The sequence below is a fragment of the Ictidomys tridecemlineatus genome, chromosome 6 (genome assembly GCF_052094955.1).
Source record: "Ictidomys tridecemlineatus isolate mIctTri1 chromosome 6, mIctTri1.hap1, whole genome shotgun sequence".
In the NCBI taxonomy this organism is placed as follows: domain Eukaryota; kingdom Metazoa; phylum Chordata; class Mammalia; order Rodentia; family Sciuridae; genus Ictidomys; species Ictidomys tridecemlineatus.
The window spans coordinates 10,362,163-10,381,569 of record NC_135482.1 but is presented as its reverse complement, the minus strand read 5'-3'; the positions used below and the strand labels follow the sequence as shown (position 1 = coordinate 10,381,569).

General features: G+C 59.4%; 1 protein-coding gene across 1 annotated transcript in view; it reads right to left on the bottom strand.

The window, feature by feature from the left end:
- Positions 1-19,407, bottom strand: part of Myh9 (myosin heavy chain 9) — an 81,813-nt gene that overhangs the window by 13,681 nt on the left and 48,725 nt on the right. The window contains exons 6-23 of the mRNA XM_005322297.4: positions 16,185-16,277; positions 15,573-15,636; positions 15,028-15,126; positions 14,523-14,666; positions 13,576-13,671; positions 12,513-12,631; positions 10,993-11,145; positions 10,018-10,191; positions 8,456-8,629; positions 6,881-6,995; positions 4,836-5,029; positions 4,413-4,534; positions 3,628-3,697; positions 3,150-3,310; positions 2,316-2,424; positions 1,397-1,528; positions 869-1,075; positions 412-549 (exon numbers count right to left, since the gene is read on the bottom strand). Of these exons, the coding sequence (XP_005322354.1) occupies positions 412-549; positions 869-1,075; positions 1,397-1,528; positions 2,316-2,424; positions 3,150-3,310; positions 3,628-3,697; positions 4,413-4,534; positions 4,836-5,029; positions 6,881-6,995; positions 8,456-8,629; positions 10,018-10,191; positions 10,993-11,145; positions 12,513-12,631; positions 13,576-13,671; positions 14,523-14,666; positions 15,028-15,126; positions 15,573-15,636; positions 16,185-16,277 (2,364 nt within the window). The remainder of the gene's footprint in view (positions 1-411; positions 550-868; positions 1,076-1,396; positions 1,529-2,315; positions 2,425-3,149; positions 3,311-3,627; positions 3,698-4,412; positions 4,535-4,835; positions 5,030-6,880; positions 6,996-8,455; positions 8,630-10,017; positions 10,192-10,992; positions 11,146-12,512; positions 12,632-13,575; positions 13,672-14,522; positions 14,667-15,027; positions 15,127-15,572; positions 15,637-16,184; positions 16,278-19,407) is intronic.

Sequence of the window (19,407 nt, the reverse complement as noted above, 5' to 3'; positions counted from 1 at the left end):
CTTCCACTTCACCTCCCCACCCCTGGGGACCAGGGTGGCCTCTGGCCCTGTCCTGTCTTCTCTAACCTGCTCCCCAGCTTTATCCGTTCACTGGGCTGCTGTTGACAGGGACCAGCTGCTGCCTCAGAACTGGTTAGGGGAGAAGCACCCCACGCCTCCACAGCAAGGAAGGCACCCCAATCCCACCAGGGACTGACATGTGCACTGACACCCAGAGGTCCAGCCCTTGACTCTTGGGTCTGAAAAGAAGCTAACCTTTCCCCAAGCCCCAGTCTTCATGCACCAATTCCTTTAAACATGGCCCTGGCACCCAGAGGTGAGGGGCACCCAGGGAGAAGCTGCTGAGCCTGTGCTGGAGGGCAGCTCTGCAGGTGACGGCTCGCCCTGCCATCCACAGCCGCCCGGGCCCACCTTGGCCAGTTTGCAGTTCTGGTCCTCCATGATGATCTGGTCTTCCTCCAGCTTCTTCAGCTTGGCCTCTGTGGTCACCTTCTCCAGCTGCAGCTTCTGCCGGGCACTCTCCTCCTCCTCCAGCTGCTCCTCCAGTTCCTGTTGGGCAGGAGGGGCCGTGAGAAGCTATGGCAGCTGCGGGGAGGTGGCCAGGCCCCGTTTCCGCCAGGAGCCAGGGGTATGGATGGGCTTCCCTGGGCCAGCTCTGTGCCGGGCGGCAGGCAGAGGCCAAGCTGAGGACCCTGCTCCCCAGGCAGGTGGAGCGAGGACAGACGGGAGGAACTCGGGGGTCTCTGAGCCTTCAAAGCTTGGCCTGGGAAGCCTGTGGCAGGAACCACCCCCCCAAAGAGGAAGTCCCTGTAGGGCTGCCCACGGGGACAGAGTGACAGCCAAGTTCACGAGCCCCCGGGTGCCGCACCTGGATATTCTGCTGCATCTTCTTCTTCTCGGCCTGCAGGTGCTGGCAGCGCTCCTCCTCCTCCTCCACCCGGGCCTCCAGGTCGTGGCAGATCTCCTCCAGCTCCTGCTTCTTGGCCGTCAGCCGGGCCCGGAGCTCCTCCGCCTCGGCACACAGCTCTGTTTCTGCCTGCAGCTGCTCCTGCAGCTGCAGCTTCTCTGCCATGAGCTGCACAGAGCACACAACAATGTAAGCTCCCCCGCCACCTCAGGTGACATGGTCTAGAAAGTGCTGCCGCTCTCTGCCAGCCCCCTGGCTTGCCCCTTCGCCTCAGCTGCTCTCTGATGAGCTTCAAACCAAGGTCCAGAGGGATCAGGGCAAGGGATGAGGGGGTGGAACTGGGGCTCGAACCCACCATTCATGACTTCCATGGGCAGCCTCTCCCTGGAGGAGGTGTCTGCAGACACCAGCCACTCATTTTCTGCCAAGCAGCCTACCTAGAGGCGGCCAGCAGGTGGCAGCACTGGAAGGGTCCTTGCCCACACCTACCTGAGACTGCAGGGTCTCCATCTCTGTGAGCCTGTTCTCTGCAGCCAGCTGCTTCTCCCGCACTTTCACCAGCTCTTCCTCCTTGGCCATCATCTCCTCCTCCTGCCGGCTCACCTGCAGCAGTGGCTTGACCTAGAAGACAAGGAAGCGGAGTCAGCCTTGGCTGGAAGATGCCCACCTGCCAGCAGTCACAGGCTCGTCCCTCACCTCTGGAACCCAAGCTCACAAGAGTGAGGGGCAACCAGACCCTGTGGGGAGGCGCAAGCGCCCACGACTTCCTGAAAGTCCATTTGGCACTGGTGCCGCAGGCCTGGTGTCACATGCCAGGGAAACCATCCCTAGCCACACACGAAGATGACCACGGCAGCACTGCTGATGGCAGCGGAATACAGGACTAGGGGGAAGGTCCACAGTTGGAAAAGTAGGGAGCAGGAAACGGACTTCTACACGCTGACACTGAGAGATCCTAAACAGAAAGTGTAAAATACAAACTTCCCACGAGTCAAACCTCAGCCACGTAAGAATGCAGGGAGTGAGAAAGAGCAGGAACAGACCCGAGACACCTACTGCTGGTCGGGGGTGAAGAGGCCACAGGTGGACCGTTAGCTACCACAAAGTACACACTATGAACAAAAGCAGCCTGAACAACAAGCGGACTGTGAAGGGCTGGGAGGGCCATCGGCCGGGAGCAAAGCAGCTAAGCACCACTGGGCTTCTCCAGAGGGCGCTGGCGGGCCCTGGCAACGTGGGCCTTTAGACTCAGGAGCTGCTCTCTGAGCCCACCTGGCCGTGGCCATCCACACCAGACAAACGCCACGGTCACATGCCGGCCCCACAGGGCAGGACCACCTGGGCTCATGTTGCAGGCACAGGGCAGCTGAGGGCAAGGCTCGCTCTGGGGACAGTGACTGCCACCCACCTTGGTGAAGAGCCGCCACCACTGCCAGTTCCGCAGCTTGAGGTACGCAGCACAGTTCCTCTGCAGGACCTTCATGGCCGTCAACTGCTGCTGCCGCTTGGCAAAAGCCCTGGGGGGCAAGGGACATGGTCAGCGCCTTGGGGTCGGGAACAGCAGATACAACCTGGGTCCTGACTCACCAGGCCCCAGCCCTCACCAAGGCGCTCAGTGTGAAGGCCACCGGGAACCAGCCACCGACCCCATTCAGTAGGAAGCCCAGCAGGACCCTGATCACTGAGCCCAGCGTGCCCAGGAGACTACACCTGCTGCCACCTGCTGGCCTCAACGTCCAAGCGTTGGCTGGGGGAGAATGTTTTGCAAAGCTGGGGTGTAAGGTGTTGGCAGAAGGCTGGGGATAAACAGGACACCATTTGTCCCAACACCACAAACTCGTGCTCTACCTCCCAAGGCTGAGCTCACACTAGGATCCAGGTCCTAGAGCAAGGATCAGCATGCAGCATGGGAGCCCAGCCTCCCTGAGGGATGCTCCCGACTCAAGGAGAGCACAGGGCTCCTTGGGGACCTGCAGCCCCTGGGTATGGTCCTCACAGAGCAGTGGGACAGGCAAATACAAGCACACGGTCCCCTTCTTGCCACTGGTACCTCTAATAGGAAACACCTATTTCTAATCCTTGGACTCGAGGAAGGGCAGAAGAGCGAGTCTGTGGGCCTTCCCTGGCAGACTCTGGCTGGCACTGGGTGCCTTGAAGGATGGCTGGCCAAGCACCCCCAGCTGGCCAGCAACAGGAGGCCACGGCAGAGTAGGACGTTTAGGTCAGGCACGTCAGCACTCACTTCCTGGCCAGGTAACCCCTGCAGCAGGCCTGGAAGCCTATGATGACATCAGTGATCTTCAAGTCCCGCTCCTCCTCCAGGTGGGCCAGCACGCCGGCCCGGAAGAACACTTTGCTCTGGCCGATGCGGTACAGATTGCTGTCGAGCTCCAGGGCTTTGATCTGAAGGGGAGGAGAGCAGAGTGCTGAGGCCGCGCCACACTGGGCTTTAAGATGAGAGCAGACATGAGCAAGAAAGCAGGAAGTGGTCCCCAAGAGGATGGACGCTACCCGTCCTGGTACCAAACTCCAGTCCCCATCACCCAAACGCTGAGAGGCTGCTGCTCAGGGCACCCAGCAGAATCACAACCAGCATGAACGATCCAACATGGCATCAACTGGTGGAAGAGCCCTCATCCAACAGGGTGGGCACCAGCATGTGGGGCAGGCACGTCAGCAGGCAGAGGCCTGTGCCCCGGAGGGGCAGCAGCTGGACTCACCATGAGCACACACGCCTGCTTCCCATCCATGAAGCCCTTGGGGATGGAGTTTGGCGTCAGGATCTCATACCTGAGGAAGCAAAGAGAAGCCTGGTGATTCCACCTCTCGCTTCCATTCTGCAAGGCCCGGCATCATGCGGGACGCTGGGATCACCCGCAGTGGAGCAGACACACAACTCCTCACAGGTTCTCCTAAGCAGGAAGGCACCTGGCAAGTCCCACCCTGCTCTTTCCTTCGGCTGAGGGGCACAGGAAGGCTAGGTGCATTCTGGAGGGTGACTGGAACCTCCCGCTGCACTGTTTCTAACCTCCAGGGGGCGCTGTAGCCCGCCCCTGCTCTTTGCCCATTGTCTTGTGTCTGGGACCCCGGGACGGCCATCTTCACTGGGATGCTTCAGGACTGTCCAAGGAGCCCAGGGCTGCATGGAGGCAGCCACTGACACCCAATAACCATCAGGCAAAAAGGACAGTCCTCTAACGTCTGCACACCCGGCAAGGAGCCGCGGTGTTCTATGACTTCCATCTCCGTAAAGCTCCTCTGTGCCCATCTGTCTGGCTGACACTAAAAATTTCTTTCATGGTTTTTCTACGTGCAGCAAACAGCACCAGGCCCGCGCAGTGGCCAGCGGCGAACGTCTACAAGGCGACTTTCATTCTGCTAAGAAGCAAGGACCTCTCTCACGTGGAAAGGCAGAACAGGAAGGACGTGTGGGGAGCCAGCCGGACCTCGGCTCCCTGTGCCTGTGCCTGGGGCGGCAACCGGGAGGGGCTTGGGCCCTGCTCACCTCTGCCGGAACTCCTGGAAGACCACCCTGTTGGGGAAGCCCTGGCGGCAGATGCGGATGCCCTCCAGGACGCCATTGCAGCGCAGCTGGTCCAGCACGAGGTGAGGGTCCAGCTTCCCAGCCTAGAGGGGACACGCCCACATGGGCTCAGTTCTGTACTTAAGAGCCGATGAGAAAGGGAGGCCCTGACAGAGAAGGGCCCGAGGGAGTCCCTGCAGCCTATAGGTTCTGACAGCCACGGACGAAGATCTGCTGAGACAGTGGGCCAACAGGAGAGCAGGCTGCGGACGCAGCACCTCCTAGGCCCAGGGCCAGTCCACAGAGGGACACCACCTGGGGGGGCCTGCCTGCTGCTACGAGAGACAGACAAGGACACAGAGCCCACACCTCCCGCCGGCCCCACCAGCTGCCAAGCAGCCGCACCTTCTTCTCGTGATTGGGGATGATGCAGCGGACGAAGTTGGGGTTGGTATTCCTCAGCGTGGCCATCAGCTTGGCCAGCTGCTCCTTGTAGAGCTGACCCACGGTGCGGAACATGCCCTTCCGGGTCTTGAAGGCGCCGGGCAGCGCCGTTTCAGACATGCCAGCTACCTGGTCCAAGCCAATGATGCGGTCCACTGCGGAGGCCAAAAAAGCACGTGAATGCCCGGCCATCCCAGCTAGGGATGGGGCAGAGGGGGCGGGAGGGAGACAGATGCAGGGACAGAAAAAGGGACAGTATGGAACTGCAGGACTTCGTGCCCAGAGCTGGAGTGTCGAGATCACCCCACGCTGAGCTGACGAGAGGGAGCAGTGGGGGCGCTGCATTTGCCGCCCCGCCTCTCATGGCAGCAATGTCCCCAAGGCGACCGTCAGGTCCACCTCCCTCACCCTGCCCACTCTGCGAGCTCCTACTCTCCAAGAGACAGTCAGGCGGGCGGTGAGTTCTAGGATAGAATCCCACCAGGCTGGCTCCGGGTAAGGAGGGGTTAACCTGGCCTACAGCACGCTGCAGCCCCACGGTCCCAGCTGGAAAAAAGCCCGAATCTTGAGTTCACCCTGACCTTTACTGAAGAGCGTGAGCTGACCTAGTTGACCTTTACCTAAGAGTCAGGAGGCAGCTCCAAAGTGACCCTGCCCTGTGGGCCAGCTCTGAGGACTGCCTGCCATCACCCTGCAGAGCCCTCAAAAGCAAGGACAGAGCAGCGCTAGGTGGCGTCAGAAACAGCCCCAAAGGCCCACTGTTGGCCACCAGGGTTCGCAGGCCTCTTCACACGGCTGCCATCATCCAAACCACCCGAGGAAGCCGCCCTGCGGGAGCAGCAGTGAAGTAAACTTCCTCCAAGGTGAGAACCAAGCGGAAGTCACGTGAGGGCACTTCTAAGCAAGGGCTAATGTGAGGCCTGGAACCTCCGTTGCCCCAGGAGAAAGCCCATGTGTGAAGGCAGTGAAGAGCACACAGCGGCAGGAGGCTGGAAGCTGCGAGCCCCATCACACGGGGAGAGCCACTCACTGTCTACCAAGGCTTCCCGGGGGCCAGTGGCTTGTGAGAGCCACAGGGGAGGTGCCCGGGAAGGTGGATGTGGTCCCACAATAACTGGTCCTTCTACATGTGACCTGTCCCTGGCCCAGATGGCACAGGTCTTGGCCCACTGTTGGACACACACAGAGATGCCGTTTCGGTTTCCAGGCAGAGACACACGGCAGTGCGCAGCACCCAGGCCTCAGGCCGAGGCCCCCGCAGCCATTCAAGCAGGAAGCCGGGCCCCTAAAGGCGGAGCGCCAGGAGATCCGAGGGCTCCAGCGGTTTCTTTTCTGCATTTAACCTGAAGTTCCCAGATCTCTCATCAGAGCCCCTCATTTGATTTTGTACTGTAGGACTGTGGGCGCAAGTCGGGGGTCCGCCCCGGGACAGATGGGGACGGGCACAGGCAGGCAGGCAGAGCCAAGCGGGCGAGGAAAACACAGCAGCGCGTGCACAGCTGCGGCGCAGCACACACACACACCACTCCAGGACGGCCAGTCACCTGATTCTAGGTGGAGGATGGGAAAGCGGTGATAGAAATAGGCTCTCTGAGTGCGCTGCATCTCTGCAACAGAGAGGTTAGAGCAAGACCCAGGCGAGGTAGAGGAGAGACCTCAGGAACAACAGAAAAGAGCCGCCTCAAGCAATCAGCCTACCAAGGAGGAGAAGGCGGGAGAGCAAGGTGGGCCGGGACCTGAGCGGCCTTGAGGCTTGGCTGCCTGGCGCACCTGGAGGGTGCGGGGCGGCCAGCAAGGTCGGAGCAGCCTCTGCCTGAGAGGAGATGCCCTGGCGCTGGCCTGGGCAGGCTCTCCCTTTTTGTTCAAGGAGACTGTTCTTGTGGGAGCTACAAGACAGACACCATCTGCTTGCGTCAGGGCCCCTCGTTTGGTGGCTGTGCCCATTGCAGAGGTGGGAGGCTGACCGGCCACGGCCAGGGGCAGGGTGTGGAGGGCAAAGGGCGTACCATCCTTCCACAGCTCCGAGACGAACTTGTCGGAGGACTGGTGGAGCAGCGTGGCGATGTTGTCATTCAGGGGGTCCATGTTCTTCATGAGCCACTCGTCGGCCTTGTAGTCCACCTGCGAGACCAGAGCCCCGTCACGGGCTGCCCCGAAGGACAGGAGCTCCCACAACCTCTCCCAGGACAAGGTGAGCCCACGTGGAAAACATGGGAACACGCTCGGTGCTTCTGTTCCCAGAAAGGAAGTGGCAAGTGACAAAGGCCATGAGAACGGACACTGTTCTCTGAGGGCTGCAGCTCGAGCAGATGACGATAAACAGCCACAGCCACGTGGCAGAACACTGACCCTCCCTCTTTTTTTTTTAGAAAAAAAAATTTTTTAGAAGTCGTTGTACACATTACCTTTATTTATTTACTTTTATGTGGTGCTGAGGATCGAACCCAGCGCCTTGCACGTGCTAGGCAGGCCTCGAGCTCTACCTCTGAGCCACAACCCCAGCCCCTGACCCTCCCTCTTAAGGTGGTACGATCACAAAGAGGAAATCCCGGCGGGACATGTAACCAGCGGGCCCCTCGATGGAGCGGAAGTGCTATGTAGCAGGAAACCCCTGAGCTCCTGCCCCGATGTGCACTTGCGCAAGGCGGGTGCATGGGGAGGACGCTGAACAGACAGTGTTTGCTTTTTCCTGGGTAGTTTCAGGAGAGTTGCTTTCGCGGCCTTAGGAACTAGACAGGCTCTGCAGGGGAGCCCGGCCGGTGTGGGCCGCAAGCTGGAGATTGGGGTGAGGCCTGGAATGGTGTGGATGGCCTGGCAGGAGACCGCCCAGCCCTGTCCGACCTACATGCTCGCCTGCAACTAAGACTTCGAGCGAGGCGCACAGAACCTACTGAGAAGAACCAGCTTTAGGCTCAGCTCAGACCTCTGTAGCTTGGTTAGTCTCAGCCTGGGAACAAGAGGCTGAGAGATGACCGCCGGCAAGTGCCCAGGGCAGGTCCACCAGGCACCGGCTGTGCAGCCTGGGCAGTGCCAACAGCTCCTGCCACATGGTGGCTTTAAAGTGGGGGCAAGTCCCTGCCCCCTTGCAATAAGACATGCTGGCAATGTCTGGGGCCAGATGCTGTCAGAGCTAGGGAGGGTGGTACTGCCTGGCCTCCAGTGGGACAAGCCAGAGAGGCTGTTACATGTGGCCCTGTGTGCAGGACAGTCCCCACGATAGGGAATGATCCCGAAGACACATCCACCCCCAGCGCTGAGGCCGGTGAGCAGACTCACAGGGGACATGGAACCCTAGAAGGCAGGTGGTATCCCATCTTCCAGATGAGGAAACCAAGGCTCGGAGATTAAGTAACTGTCCCAAAGTCACCCGGCTCCCTAGTGACAAAGCTCTAATTACAATTGCAGTCACAGCCAAACCTCCTCCACACCTGGAAGACGGCTTAACACAACTGCACAGCCACAGCCATCGGCGACAGCAGCGAGCCGTGGGACCAGCCACACCATCCAGGAGCCACAGGAAACAGCACGCCCCCCAGGCTGGCCCTCCTGCTCCCGGAGACCTGGCCCCTGGTGCGCCTCACCTTGCCGGCATAGTGGATGATGCAGAAGTCAGCTTTGTCCTTCAGCTGCTTGGGCTTCTGGAACTTGGGGTGGGTGCCCTGCTCCTGCACCACCTTCTCCACAAAGCTCTTGTCGGTGGCTTTGGGGAACCAGCACTCCTCGTCCAGCAGGGCCAGGATGCCAGGGGGACCCGCCTGGAGGGGGCGCAGCATAGGCACAGGTGAGGCACATGTGGAAGCCACCCCACCCACGAGAGAAGCCAGCGCCTGGGATGGGAACCCCAGGACCGCACGGGGCGGCACCACGCTCCACGGGAAAACAAAGCACGAGAGGACATCAGCGCGGGAGCCCCAGGTCAGCTCCTGGCAACAGAACCATCCCCTGACTCAGCCAGACAGACAGACAGACAAGAGTTCTAGTTTGGGCAGGGGAGGACTTCTGGGGTCTCGCTGTGGCCCAGAGACCCTGACCCAACGCTCTGTCACAGCAGCTATGTACACTGGCCCCTCTGCTAACGAAATCCGCTGCAGGTCTGATGAGAAGCAGTCCCTGAGCCAGCCAGGGTCTGCCCAGGTGGCTGCAGCTGGATTCAGCTCCTCACTCTGAGCCCTGTCCCCACACTACGTCTGCTCGGGTGTGTGGTGAGGTGACAGGGTACCCAGCACGTTCCCTGAGTAACAGAGGGCCCAGAGACCTATCAGCCTGCGGACACTGAAGCAGATTAGGACACTGCAGACGGGTGGACAAAGCCAAGTGGGTTCTGGATAATCAGAAAACTTGACGTCTTAGAAAAGACATCGAACACCATCATGTCTAATTAGTAAAATGCTCCAGTTGTATAAAACAAAAACCCGCTGTCATCGCTAAAATAGTTCCAGGAGAGCTTTGGCCCCACCCCCAGCCAGCTTAGCAGCGCTTCCAAAACGAAGGCTTTGCTCTGGGTCTTCTGAGCAACGTGTCTGGGAAGCTCGGGCGTCCACGGGAAGAACCTGAACATAGTGTGTTTCTGCCAACGCAGAAAAGCTCAGGCCTCATTATGGAGCACACACCCCAAGGCCAGCCACCAAGAAGGGAGCCAGCTCCACCTGGCGAGATCTTAAAACATGTCCTGCTTGGGAGTTTGGAAGGGCTTCTAGCCCCAGCCAGCCAACAGCCAGCGCCTGGCGTAACAGCTCTGGCTCTGAAGTTGCCTATGGCGCTCGTGCAGCCAGGGACCACGCTCAACACCGCGGCCTGCGAGGTTCTACGCAGCACTGAAAAGTCGTGGGGACAGGACCTCACTGCAAACTCAGGGCTGTTTCTTTAAGACAAGGAATGACAGGCAGACCCTGGGGTCTCCTGGAACTGGAGGCAGGACGCTGGGCCCCAGCCACGCGCCTCCAGCTGGCTTGCCCAGAGCCTCTTCTTTGAGGGAGGCCAGGCCTCCCTGGCACCGCATCTATGCCCAGGCTTATCCTGCAGGTGGCACCAACACCAAGAGGAAGAGACAGTACCACAGCCAACACAGGGCCAGAGGTGAGGAGCGGGCACCAGAGGGGACAGGGCAGGAGCCATGCGCAGAAGAGGCCGGCGCGAGTCTTACTGGCTTCTCGATGAGGTCGATGCAGGGCTGCAGGTCGAGGCCGAAGTCGATGAAGTTCCACTCGATGCCCTCGCGCTGGTACTCCTCCTGCTCCAGGATGAACATGGTGTGGTTGAAGAGCTGCTGCAGCTTCTCGTTGGTGTAGTTGATGCACAGCTGCTCGAAGGAGTTCAGCTACAGGGAGGAGAGCAGTGTCAGGGGGCACAGCCCGCAGGGGGCCAGGAGCAGAGCAGCTGGGCAGACTCCCGGGGCCTCCGCGCAGCCCTCAGAGCCCGGGCCGGGGCCCCATGCCACCCAGCAGACTGGTAACGTCCTCTCAGAATGTCCTGGTAAACCACACACGGCAGACTGCCAAGGAGGTGCCAGGGTTAGGAAGACTTCAAAAATTGTGCGCAAATGAGCAGGAGTTAGCCACGGCCTAACAGCCGAGGTCCTGGCGACAGGTGAGCGTGACCTCAGTGCCAGTACAACAACTGGACTCCGATGTGAAAACATCCCACGTCTACTAGTGACAGATCTCCAGAACCCCTGAACCCAGTGCAGATGCCAGTTCTGAATTCCTGGTCTGCTGGGGACGTGGTTCAGTGGTAGTGCTTGCCTGACACATGGGAGGCCCTGGCTTCCGTCCCCAGGGACACAACAAAGGAAAAAAATATCTATGTGAGCAACAACAAACCATCCTCTGATCTGATGTAACTGTCAGTTTTCCCTCCCGGAACTCAGAGCCTTCGTGAGCGGGGACAGTGTCTTACCCTGAAGTCCAAGAAACATCGGCTGAAAGGCTAAATAAGTCAGAAGCACCTGCCTACAAGAAGTCCCACGCTTCCCAGCGTCTCTGGCCAGCAATGGGCAGACTCCTGCGTGGCCGAGAACATTCCTAACTGGGGACTCCACGCAGGGAGGGAGGTGGCTGAGTCACACAGCCGGGACCACGGAAAGAGCATTCGGAGCCCACGAGCCAGAGGCGGCGCTCACATCAAAGATCTCGAAGCCGGCGATGTCCAGGATCCCGATGAAGGAGGCGCCCTGCCGCTTGGTCTTGTCCAGGGCTTTGTTGATGCGCAGCACCAGCCAGCGGAACATCCGCTCGTAGGTGGCCTTGGCCAGGGCCTCGATGGCAAAGTCGGCCTGGGGGTGACACCCAAGGAACAGTGTCAGATAGTTGGAAAACCCATGTGCCCTCGGCCCCAGTTAACTTCACACTGGGAGCCTTCCCCAGGAGACAGCCCTAAAGGGGAAACGGGAAAGAACGCTCCATGCAGATGCTCACGGCCACCGAAGTGACCTCCGCGTGCGACCACACAGGCGCAGCAGACGTAGACAAAAGGCCTCTTTAAATAAAATGGGGAAATGATAAAATGTTTACAGAAGTGACAAAAGATGCCTGAGACCCACTTCAAAATAGTTCAGCTGGGAGGAGACAGGTGTGACTAATGGTGACACGGGACGGCAGTGAGAGGAGAACTACTGAAGGTGCCTCCAGATGGGCACAAGGAGGTCTTTCCACTATTCCACCTTGTTCTGTATACATTTGAAAAGCTCAATAAGGAAAAGCCAGTGACGACCGAGTTAAAAGAAAAAAAAAAAGCCAACAGAAAATAGCTGCCCATGAAAATCCCCACGGGCAGGACGACGTCTCTACTTTCTCTTCTCTCAACTTCGCTGCATTCTTCTTTTTTTTTTTTGGAACTTTATTTTCCCCCACATTTATTAATTGGTGCGTCACAGTCTGTGTGGAAGGGGTTTGTCGCTACACGTTCACACGTGCATGCGATACACAATCTGACTGACTGTGATTTGGCCAATCTCCCCCACACTTGTCTGCATTTTCTGAGCTGTTGAGGTCTGTCCTAAATGATGAGGGGTGTGCGTGGCTGGTGGTAATGACACACACTGTCCTTGCAAACTATGTTCCCACCCTTTGTATGTGGATCTGCACAGAAGATCCTTTGGAAACAGGGTTAACAGGTGCCACCCTGCAGATGTCAAGAGATGGGACTGGCACCTCAAGACCCCCACAACCAGTGCCATGACTACAACCAGAAATATCAAGAGAGGAGAACAAGATCTGGCCTGGGAACAAGGGACCCGGGCTCCCAGGGCAGCAGGCTCATTTGCCTGGCTCAGCACATATGGCAAGGAACAGCTGCCGGCCGGCCTAGGGCGCAGCAGCAGCCGGGAGCCACGCTACAGAAACACCCAGGCCTCGATTTCCCTGGGGCTAGAAGACGCCTAGACGAACACCCAGGCAGTCTAACGTCGCCTGGGTGCAGAGAACAGTGAGGCCCAGAGGTGGCCAGAGGCGTGAGCACGTCCCTCTGCTTCCCAGGGAGCCATGTGGCTTTGCCCTGGGGGAGCCAACGACTGAGGGGACTCCAAGTGCAAGTGCCTCCTGGCTGACCGGGCAGAACAGGCCTCCACAGAGCCACAGTGGACACAGCGGAGTAGGACACCAGCAGGAAGGCAGCCCAAGCTCCCTGGACACGCGCACGCACCTGCTCTTTGGTCTGCGCCTTCTGCACGTAGTCCCGGCCCACCTTGATGCGCGGGGTGAGGATGCCCCTGGTGAAATCGGTCACGTTGATCCCCAGGAGGTGGGACACCTTCTGGGCAGCTGGAATTTTCAAAGAGGAGGAGGAGGAGGAGAGGGGTAAAGATTTTAAGTGGACCAAAGAGAATGAACCCCTCTGCTCAAGCTGCAAAGGGACAGGAAGAAACTGGAGAGGTGACCAAGCAGTCGGTACCGGGACAACCGAATCTGGGCCCTTCCTCAGCAGGGCCAGGTGCAGGCCAGCAGACCTAGTATCCTTCACCCCCATGGAGTCCCGGGACAGGTGGGCATTCCAGCCTAGTGCCAAAGGCCCAGGGCCCAAGGCCCTAGAGGAGTGCCCTGGACAAGTCATGTGCCCCATGTGAAATCTAGAGTGCCAGGCACAGTGGCTCATGCCCATCTTCCCAGCTGCTGGGGAGGCTGAGGCAAGAGGATCACAAATTCAAGGCCAGACCAGGCAATGTAGAGAGACCCTCACACTAAAGAGAGCTACAGATGCAGCTCAAAGACAGAGCTCCTGCTCAGCAAGGCCCTGGTTTCCATCTCCTGCCACACACACACACACACACACACACACACACACACACACACACACACACTTTTTTTTTCCCCCCGAAAGCAGAATAACTTCAACGGAGTCGTGTGCAGTCAGCCACAGGAATATGTGAGGCCAGACCAGGTGCAACAACACATGAGGTCACAATCCAGACCCTCGCACTATTTGGCGCTACGGCAAAAGACACTCCATCAGTAACCGAGAGGAGAGGTCTGGATTCGGAACGGATGAGGGAGGCCCTGACCTACACGACCAGTTCTTCTAGCTCATTCTGATGTTCACCCAGGTCACGTTCACTGGAATCTTATGTCTCTACAAAGCACACTCCGGTATTCCCAGCCACAGATGCAACACTTCAGAGGGTCTGGGACTCCCAGAAGGTGCTCGCTGCTGAGCAACTCCCCAGCTGGGCACCTGCCCTGACTGCAGGCGGGAGGAGAGGTGCGGTTACCTGTGTTGTCCGGCATGGACGCCTGGTCGGTGTTGCGCTCCTTCTTGAAGACGATGTTGCCAAGCTGCAGCACCCCCGAGATGACCCGCAGTAAGCCTTAGGGTGACAGAGGCCAGTCAGCAATTGACTCAGGCGGGAGGAAGCCCCTCTCCCACTGGTGGCCACTCCCGCGGAGACCCTGAGCACAAGCCAGGCAGGGACGCCACGTTCCCAGGGGCCCCAGGTCTGGTCTACTGGCATGTGGCGGTCCAGCTGCCCTAGAGGGCTCACCACCTCCCTGCCAGTGTGGCCTCTATCCCCTCGCAGACCTCAGCTTGGGCGGCCCTAGGCTCAGACAGCATCTGTCCACACCTCCAACATTCCTAAAGCTGAGCAGGGACACACCTGAAGCCCTGGCCCACCACTTTTCTTTAGAAATAAAGTTTTACTGGAACACAGCATGGCCCATGCATTTACATATTATCTGTGGCTGAGCAAAGATGGTTGTGTCAACAAACCCTGTCCCACCGCCACCAACAAAACAGCTAGAAATCAGGGTACTTTCTCCCCAGGCCCCATCTGTCCACAGACGCTTATTTGCCTCAAGCTGGCAGAGGACACAGGTCCCCTTTACCATCCCTCGAGGGACCTGAGGACACAGGCCATCCCACACTGCTGTTTGTTCTGAGCTCTGCCCAGGAGAAGAGCCCACACGGGCCCAGGCAGCAGGGCTGCAGCAGCAGCCTGTCCCAGCCGATAAGCACATCATTTGCCCCCCTCTGCAAGTGCCTGTGGGGCCACCAGAAATGATCGCCTGAAGCTCTAACCCCACCCGCTCAGGGTCCTCCTGCCCCTCTATAGGGCCCTCAGCAGGAGGCTCCCCAAGGCCTGTCGACTCCCCTGAGGCCCCGGACGGCACCACGGCCAGCCCCACCTGCCCCTTCCACACACAGGAGGCCAGGCCCTACCCATCTGCTCGTCTTCTGGGATGCCCATGATCCTCATGGCCTCCATGGTCTCCTGGAACATGTCCTTGTCCTGCTGCCCAGGGATGGTGACGTGCCCGTTGGACAGGAAGCGGTACTTGTTGTATGGCTCCAACAGAAGGTCAGCTGTGAGGGGTGAGGGCAAGGGCGGGTCAGCGAGGCACTGAAAGCCAAGGCTTCTGCCAACACTGTGACCTCAGACTTGGGAATGGGGAGCAGCCCTCAGCCAGTAAGGCACTGGGAGCTGCAGGATGGTGGCACTGCCAGCTCTTCAGGGGACGAGACTGGCACACACGAGCCACAGAAGGGTGGCAGGCCCGTGGGCGTGCAGTTGTGCCTGCGACATGCCCACCCTCCACCGCACGCTTAGAAGCCAGACCCGTCCCCAGGATGGACGGGAAGTGGGAGACACTCTCACTCCTCCTCTCCAAGGCACCCCCAGGCTCACCCCCGAGTGGGGGCCACCCACCCCCAGGGCACGACTCACTCTTGAGGTGCTCGCCAGCCCCAGACAGCAGGTAGTAGAAGATATGGAAGGTCCGCTCCTCCTTGGCTTGGCGGATGGCCCGAGATTTCTCCAGAAGGTCTTTGCAGATGTTGAGGAACCACACGGGTTGAGGGAGGCCCGCTACCTGGGTTCCACACTCCAGCTCGTCCAGTAGGGCAGCCTGCGTCCTGGGGAGTCTGGCCTGCCTGAAGGTCCCCTTAGACCACGACCCGAGGGCAGAATACCCCTAAGCACAGGGCCTGACACGGGTGCAGCGGAGGCACAGAGGAGCGTCTACCCAGGCAGCAGCCGCTGGGGGCCACGCTGGGGGATTTTAACAGCTCCCTCCAGATCCACACAGAACCTTGTCTGGCCAAACTCCTGAGCTCGGTGCTCATCCTGGTTTTCAGTAAGCTCATCCTGGTCCCTCCCAACCCCACAGAAGAGGCATCGAGGGGAAATGTTGAAATCAGGGCCAGCTTCTCTGGTGACCGCTAGTTCCCCCCAGACCCCCACTTCTTATTTCAACTAAACCACAAGGATACAGGTCTCAATGTTGGCGCCCACGATGTAGCCATTGACATCAAAGTTGATGCGAATGAACTTGCCCTGAGGAAAGACCAAGAGATCAGAGGCTCTGCCCAGCCGGGCAGCAAGGAGCCCTGCTCCCACATCAGGAGGCACAGGCTGGAGAGAGAACCAAGGGTCTACGGGTGCCAGGCCCACGCGGCACCCAGGATTTGCAGGCACCATGTTGCCCGGAGCTGGGCTGGTGCCCAGAACTGGCCAGTCTGTGCCGGCTCCTCTGAGGGGAGGCAGGGAGGCCTGTCACCAGCAGAGCTCCTCTCTGTGCCGTCTAGTCTGGGTGCCACCAGGACACTGGCTCCTGCAGGAGACTGGGAGCTGCGGGTGACTCCCAGCTCTCTCCCTGGCTCTTCCCAGCTTTAACGGAAGAGGCCGAGTCAACTACTTAAGGCCAATTGGATAAAGAGGCGAGGGCAGGTCTGTGTGGAGGGGACCCCAAACAGCCCCCTGGGCCGGCAAGCACCAGGTTTGACCTTTCCTCATTTCTGAGGCGAGAGCTCCCAGGAGGAAGGCCACGTGGGCCAAAGCTCTGAGTGGGCTCTCTGTCCCCCAAAGTGCCGCCTGCTACTCACGAATCGTGAGGAGTTGTCGTTCTTCACGGTCTTGGCGTTCCCAAAGGCCTCCAGGATGGGGTTGGCCTGCAGCAGCTGCCGCTCCAGCTCCCCCTGCAAAGGAACCAGAGCCTTGGTGGAGGCCGAGCAGCGCGGGGACTGCAGGCCGCCCGCCCACAGACGAGCGCAGCAGAGCCAGGTCCGCAGCCCCACATGCCAGGGACAGGCTTCCGGTGGCGCTGGCAGCTGCGGCTCCACCCTTGGCCAGGCTCCCACATCACCCAGGTGCCACATTCCCACCAGGCTGTGGAAATCCTGACCCGTCTAATGAGCGTCCATCAGCTGCGTGAGCAGCAGCCCTCGTGGGGGCGCGGGAGGCTCCCGAAGCTCCAGAAACCTGGCCCGAGGCGTGTGTCTGAGAGCAGCATGTGGACTAAGAAGGGACATGGTGGCTCTGTCCTTCTCTGAATAGAGATAGCTGTGTATGTCACCACCGCCCCCGTGTCTCTAATTTCCAGGTTTCCTTTCATAGGGTGAAGGACAGCTCATTTCACGTCCACCCTCATTAGCACTTCCCTGTCCCCACCAGCCCCCTCCCTGCCACCTCCACACCACTCCTGCCACAGCAGGTATCTGAGCACAGGTTCAGCAAGGCCCACCCGGGTCTGTACCGCTCAAAGTCAATGAACCCGACTGTGGACTGGTGCTGTCGGGAGACAAAAGCCACTTGGGTCCCCGCAGCCTCGTGATACCCCGGCGGACTTCAGGGAGGCTCCGCTTCACAAAAGGGGAAGCCGAGGTTCGGGGGAGGAATGATCTGCCCAAGGGCAGCAGCTACCATCCTGCAAAGCAGGTCAAGTCGAGTCTTCTACCTCACCATCAGCCACTGTGACCACCTCCATCTGCCCCATCCCACAGCGAGGCCCTGCCCCAGCAGCTCAGATCAACTCTGGAAACACATGCTCTGAGCACAGCAGGTTCAGCAAGGCCCACCCGAGTCTGTGCCACTCATCAAGGCCCAGTAATGACCAGGACTCTCACTCCCCCAGACAGCCTGGGCCCTCTGGGGGAAAGGCCTCAGAGGCCAAGGTGGTGGGTAGGTGCGGTCGTTAGTGAGACGGCGGTGGGGAGTCGGGGCTTTACGGGAACACTGCCTGGGAGCCGCAAGAGGAAAGCTGGCCACAGCAGGGCTCCCGCAAGGCAGGCCACCAGCACACCTGTGGCAAGCTGTCCTCTGCAAGGCACTGAGGATGCCCTGGAGTCTGTCACCGCAGGTCGGTGGCATCCCAGCTGCAGGCGGAAAACCACTGGCAGCCCCAGGGCATGGACAGAGCCTCCTCCAACACAGCCACCCTGGGCCAGGGCACCTCCCAGGCTGGGGAAGCCTTCACTCGAGAGCCACATGGGTAAGGGGCGCCTGGGGCCTAGGAAGGGTCATCAGATCCAGGCTGAGGGGAAGGAGGCTGCCTCACAGAGCAGGCCCCACGTGAGCAGGGAGAGGTAACCAGACACCCGGCTCCACCCAGCCTCGGGCGGGCCTGGAAGTGGCCCCTGGGAAGTCCTCTGAGGCAGCCCTCATGGCCAGATCTGGGTGGGAGCTACTCCCCACCCACCAAAAATGTTCCCGTCAAAGCCCAGGCCAGGCCGCCAGGCTGGCGGAGCCACTCCCGTTCCCGCAGACAGACGAGAGCATGGCCCCGCCAGTCTGCGCCGCCTGCTTGGAGGCAAAGCTGAGGTCCCTGTTCAGAGCCACACACAGCTGCTGCGGAAAGTGGGACCAGGTGCCAACTGGGAGCAGGCACTCTGGATGCGGCGCAGAGTTGCCTGCTGAACAGGGGGATGGCCGAGTTGTGCGTTTCTCTTTATCAACACCTATCTGGGCACAAAAGAGACTGATTTTGGGGGGAAGTCTACAATATGAAATGATGAGGTGGGTGGTGGTGGTGCCTGTTCCTAAGTCTGGAAGGCTCTACCAGGTATGGTTTCTGCCAGGAGGGCTCCAAAATGGGGGCCAGGGCAAGTGTCACGGGCCACAGTACAGAAGTCTACCCGGAGAGACCCTCCACCCAAGCTCAGTTAGATACTATCTGCAGGTTTGGGGTTGGTCAATTGGGTCACTGTAAGTGAGAGAGTGAGAGAGAGAGAGAGAGAGGGGGGGGGGGGGCGGGCTCTGTCCCGAGATGCCAGGACAGGCCCCTGAATACAGGACCAGCCAACCAAGTTCAAGAGTGTTCTGTGTTTCGCATCTCAGCTGCATGCGGAAAACCACAGCGCAGCTTCAGTGTGGAAATCAACCAAACTAGCCAACGGCCTTTTACACTGAGGGCCTGAACAGTGAGTGGACACCAGAGGCAACCTATATTCAGTCACACCAGACAGACACAAAGCCAGGGACAGGTTGACCACCACACACCACATTTTGACAGCTCTGCTCCTACCAGCCCCTCTAATCCCGCCACAGGTCATCTGGCTGGGTACTGGGAGCCTGCCCTCCCATCTACAGCTGGAGGCCCAGACATAAGGCTTGTGGGTCTCTTTTACTGCTCTCTAGTTGTAGTCCTGTCTCCCGTCCTCAGAGCAGGGACTCCAGTGTCACCCTGCCGAGAACCAGTCACATACCAGGCATTCAATAAATAGCTGGGAAACGGATTTTACTGCAAATTCACAGAAGGAAAACCACGGATAGAGAACTCCTAACCCCACACTCTATTTTTTAAAATAGGCCTCCAAAAAAGGGCGGAAAATGGGGGGTGCAGAAAGAGGAGGAAAAAGAGACTTTATTAGTTTCTAAATATAACTCCTCATGCCCCGTGGAAAAAAGACTCAGAGTCTTGAGAAGTCTGGCACGGGCAAAGTTGCTCCTGGTCCAGTTCTAGAAGTCTGTGCACGAGCACCTTCTGAGGACACACAAGTCTCCACCAGACACATACCTCCGCGTGGGTAGAACTCTGCGCGCAGCACGGCACAGTGCCGAGGGCGGCGGCCCCGCCCCGGTCTCAGGAGAAGCTGCTGGGCAGTTTAGGTGTGCTCGAGAGCGAGCGAGCCCACGGTCGGTCCCGCTTCAGACCACCACCACCACCCCGCCCCCAGACTCTAGTGTGGGGCCTTAGGCACTGCTTCAGCAGTGAGGCGGCAGGTGAGGGCGCCTGCACATCCAGTCCAGATCACCGAGCGCGTGTGGCCCCGGGACAGCACACACCCATTCCCCGGGGCCGAGGCTGCCCTCTGCATGGGACATGACAGG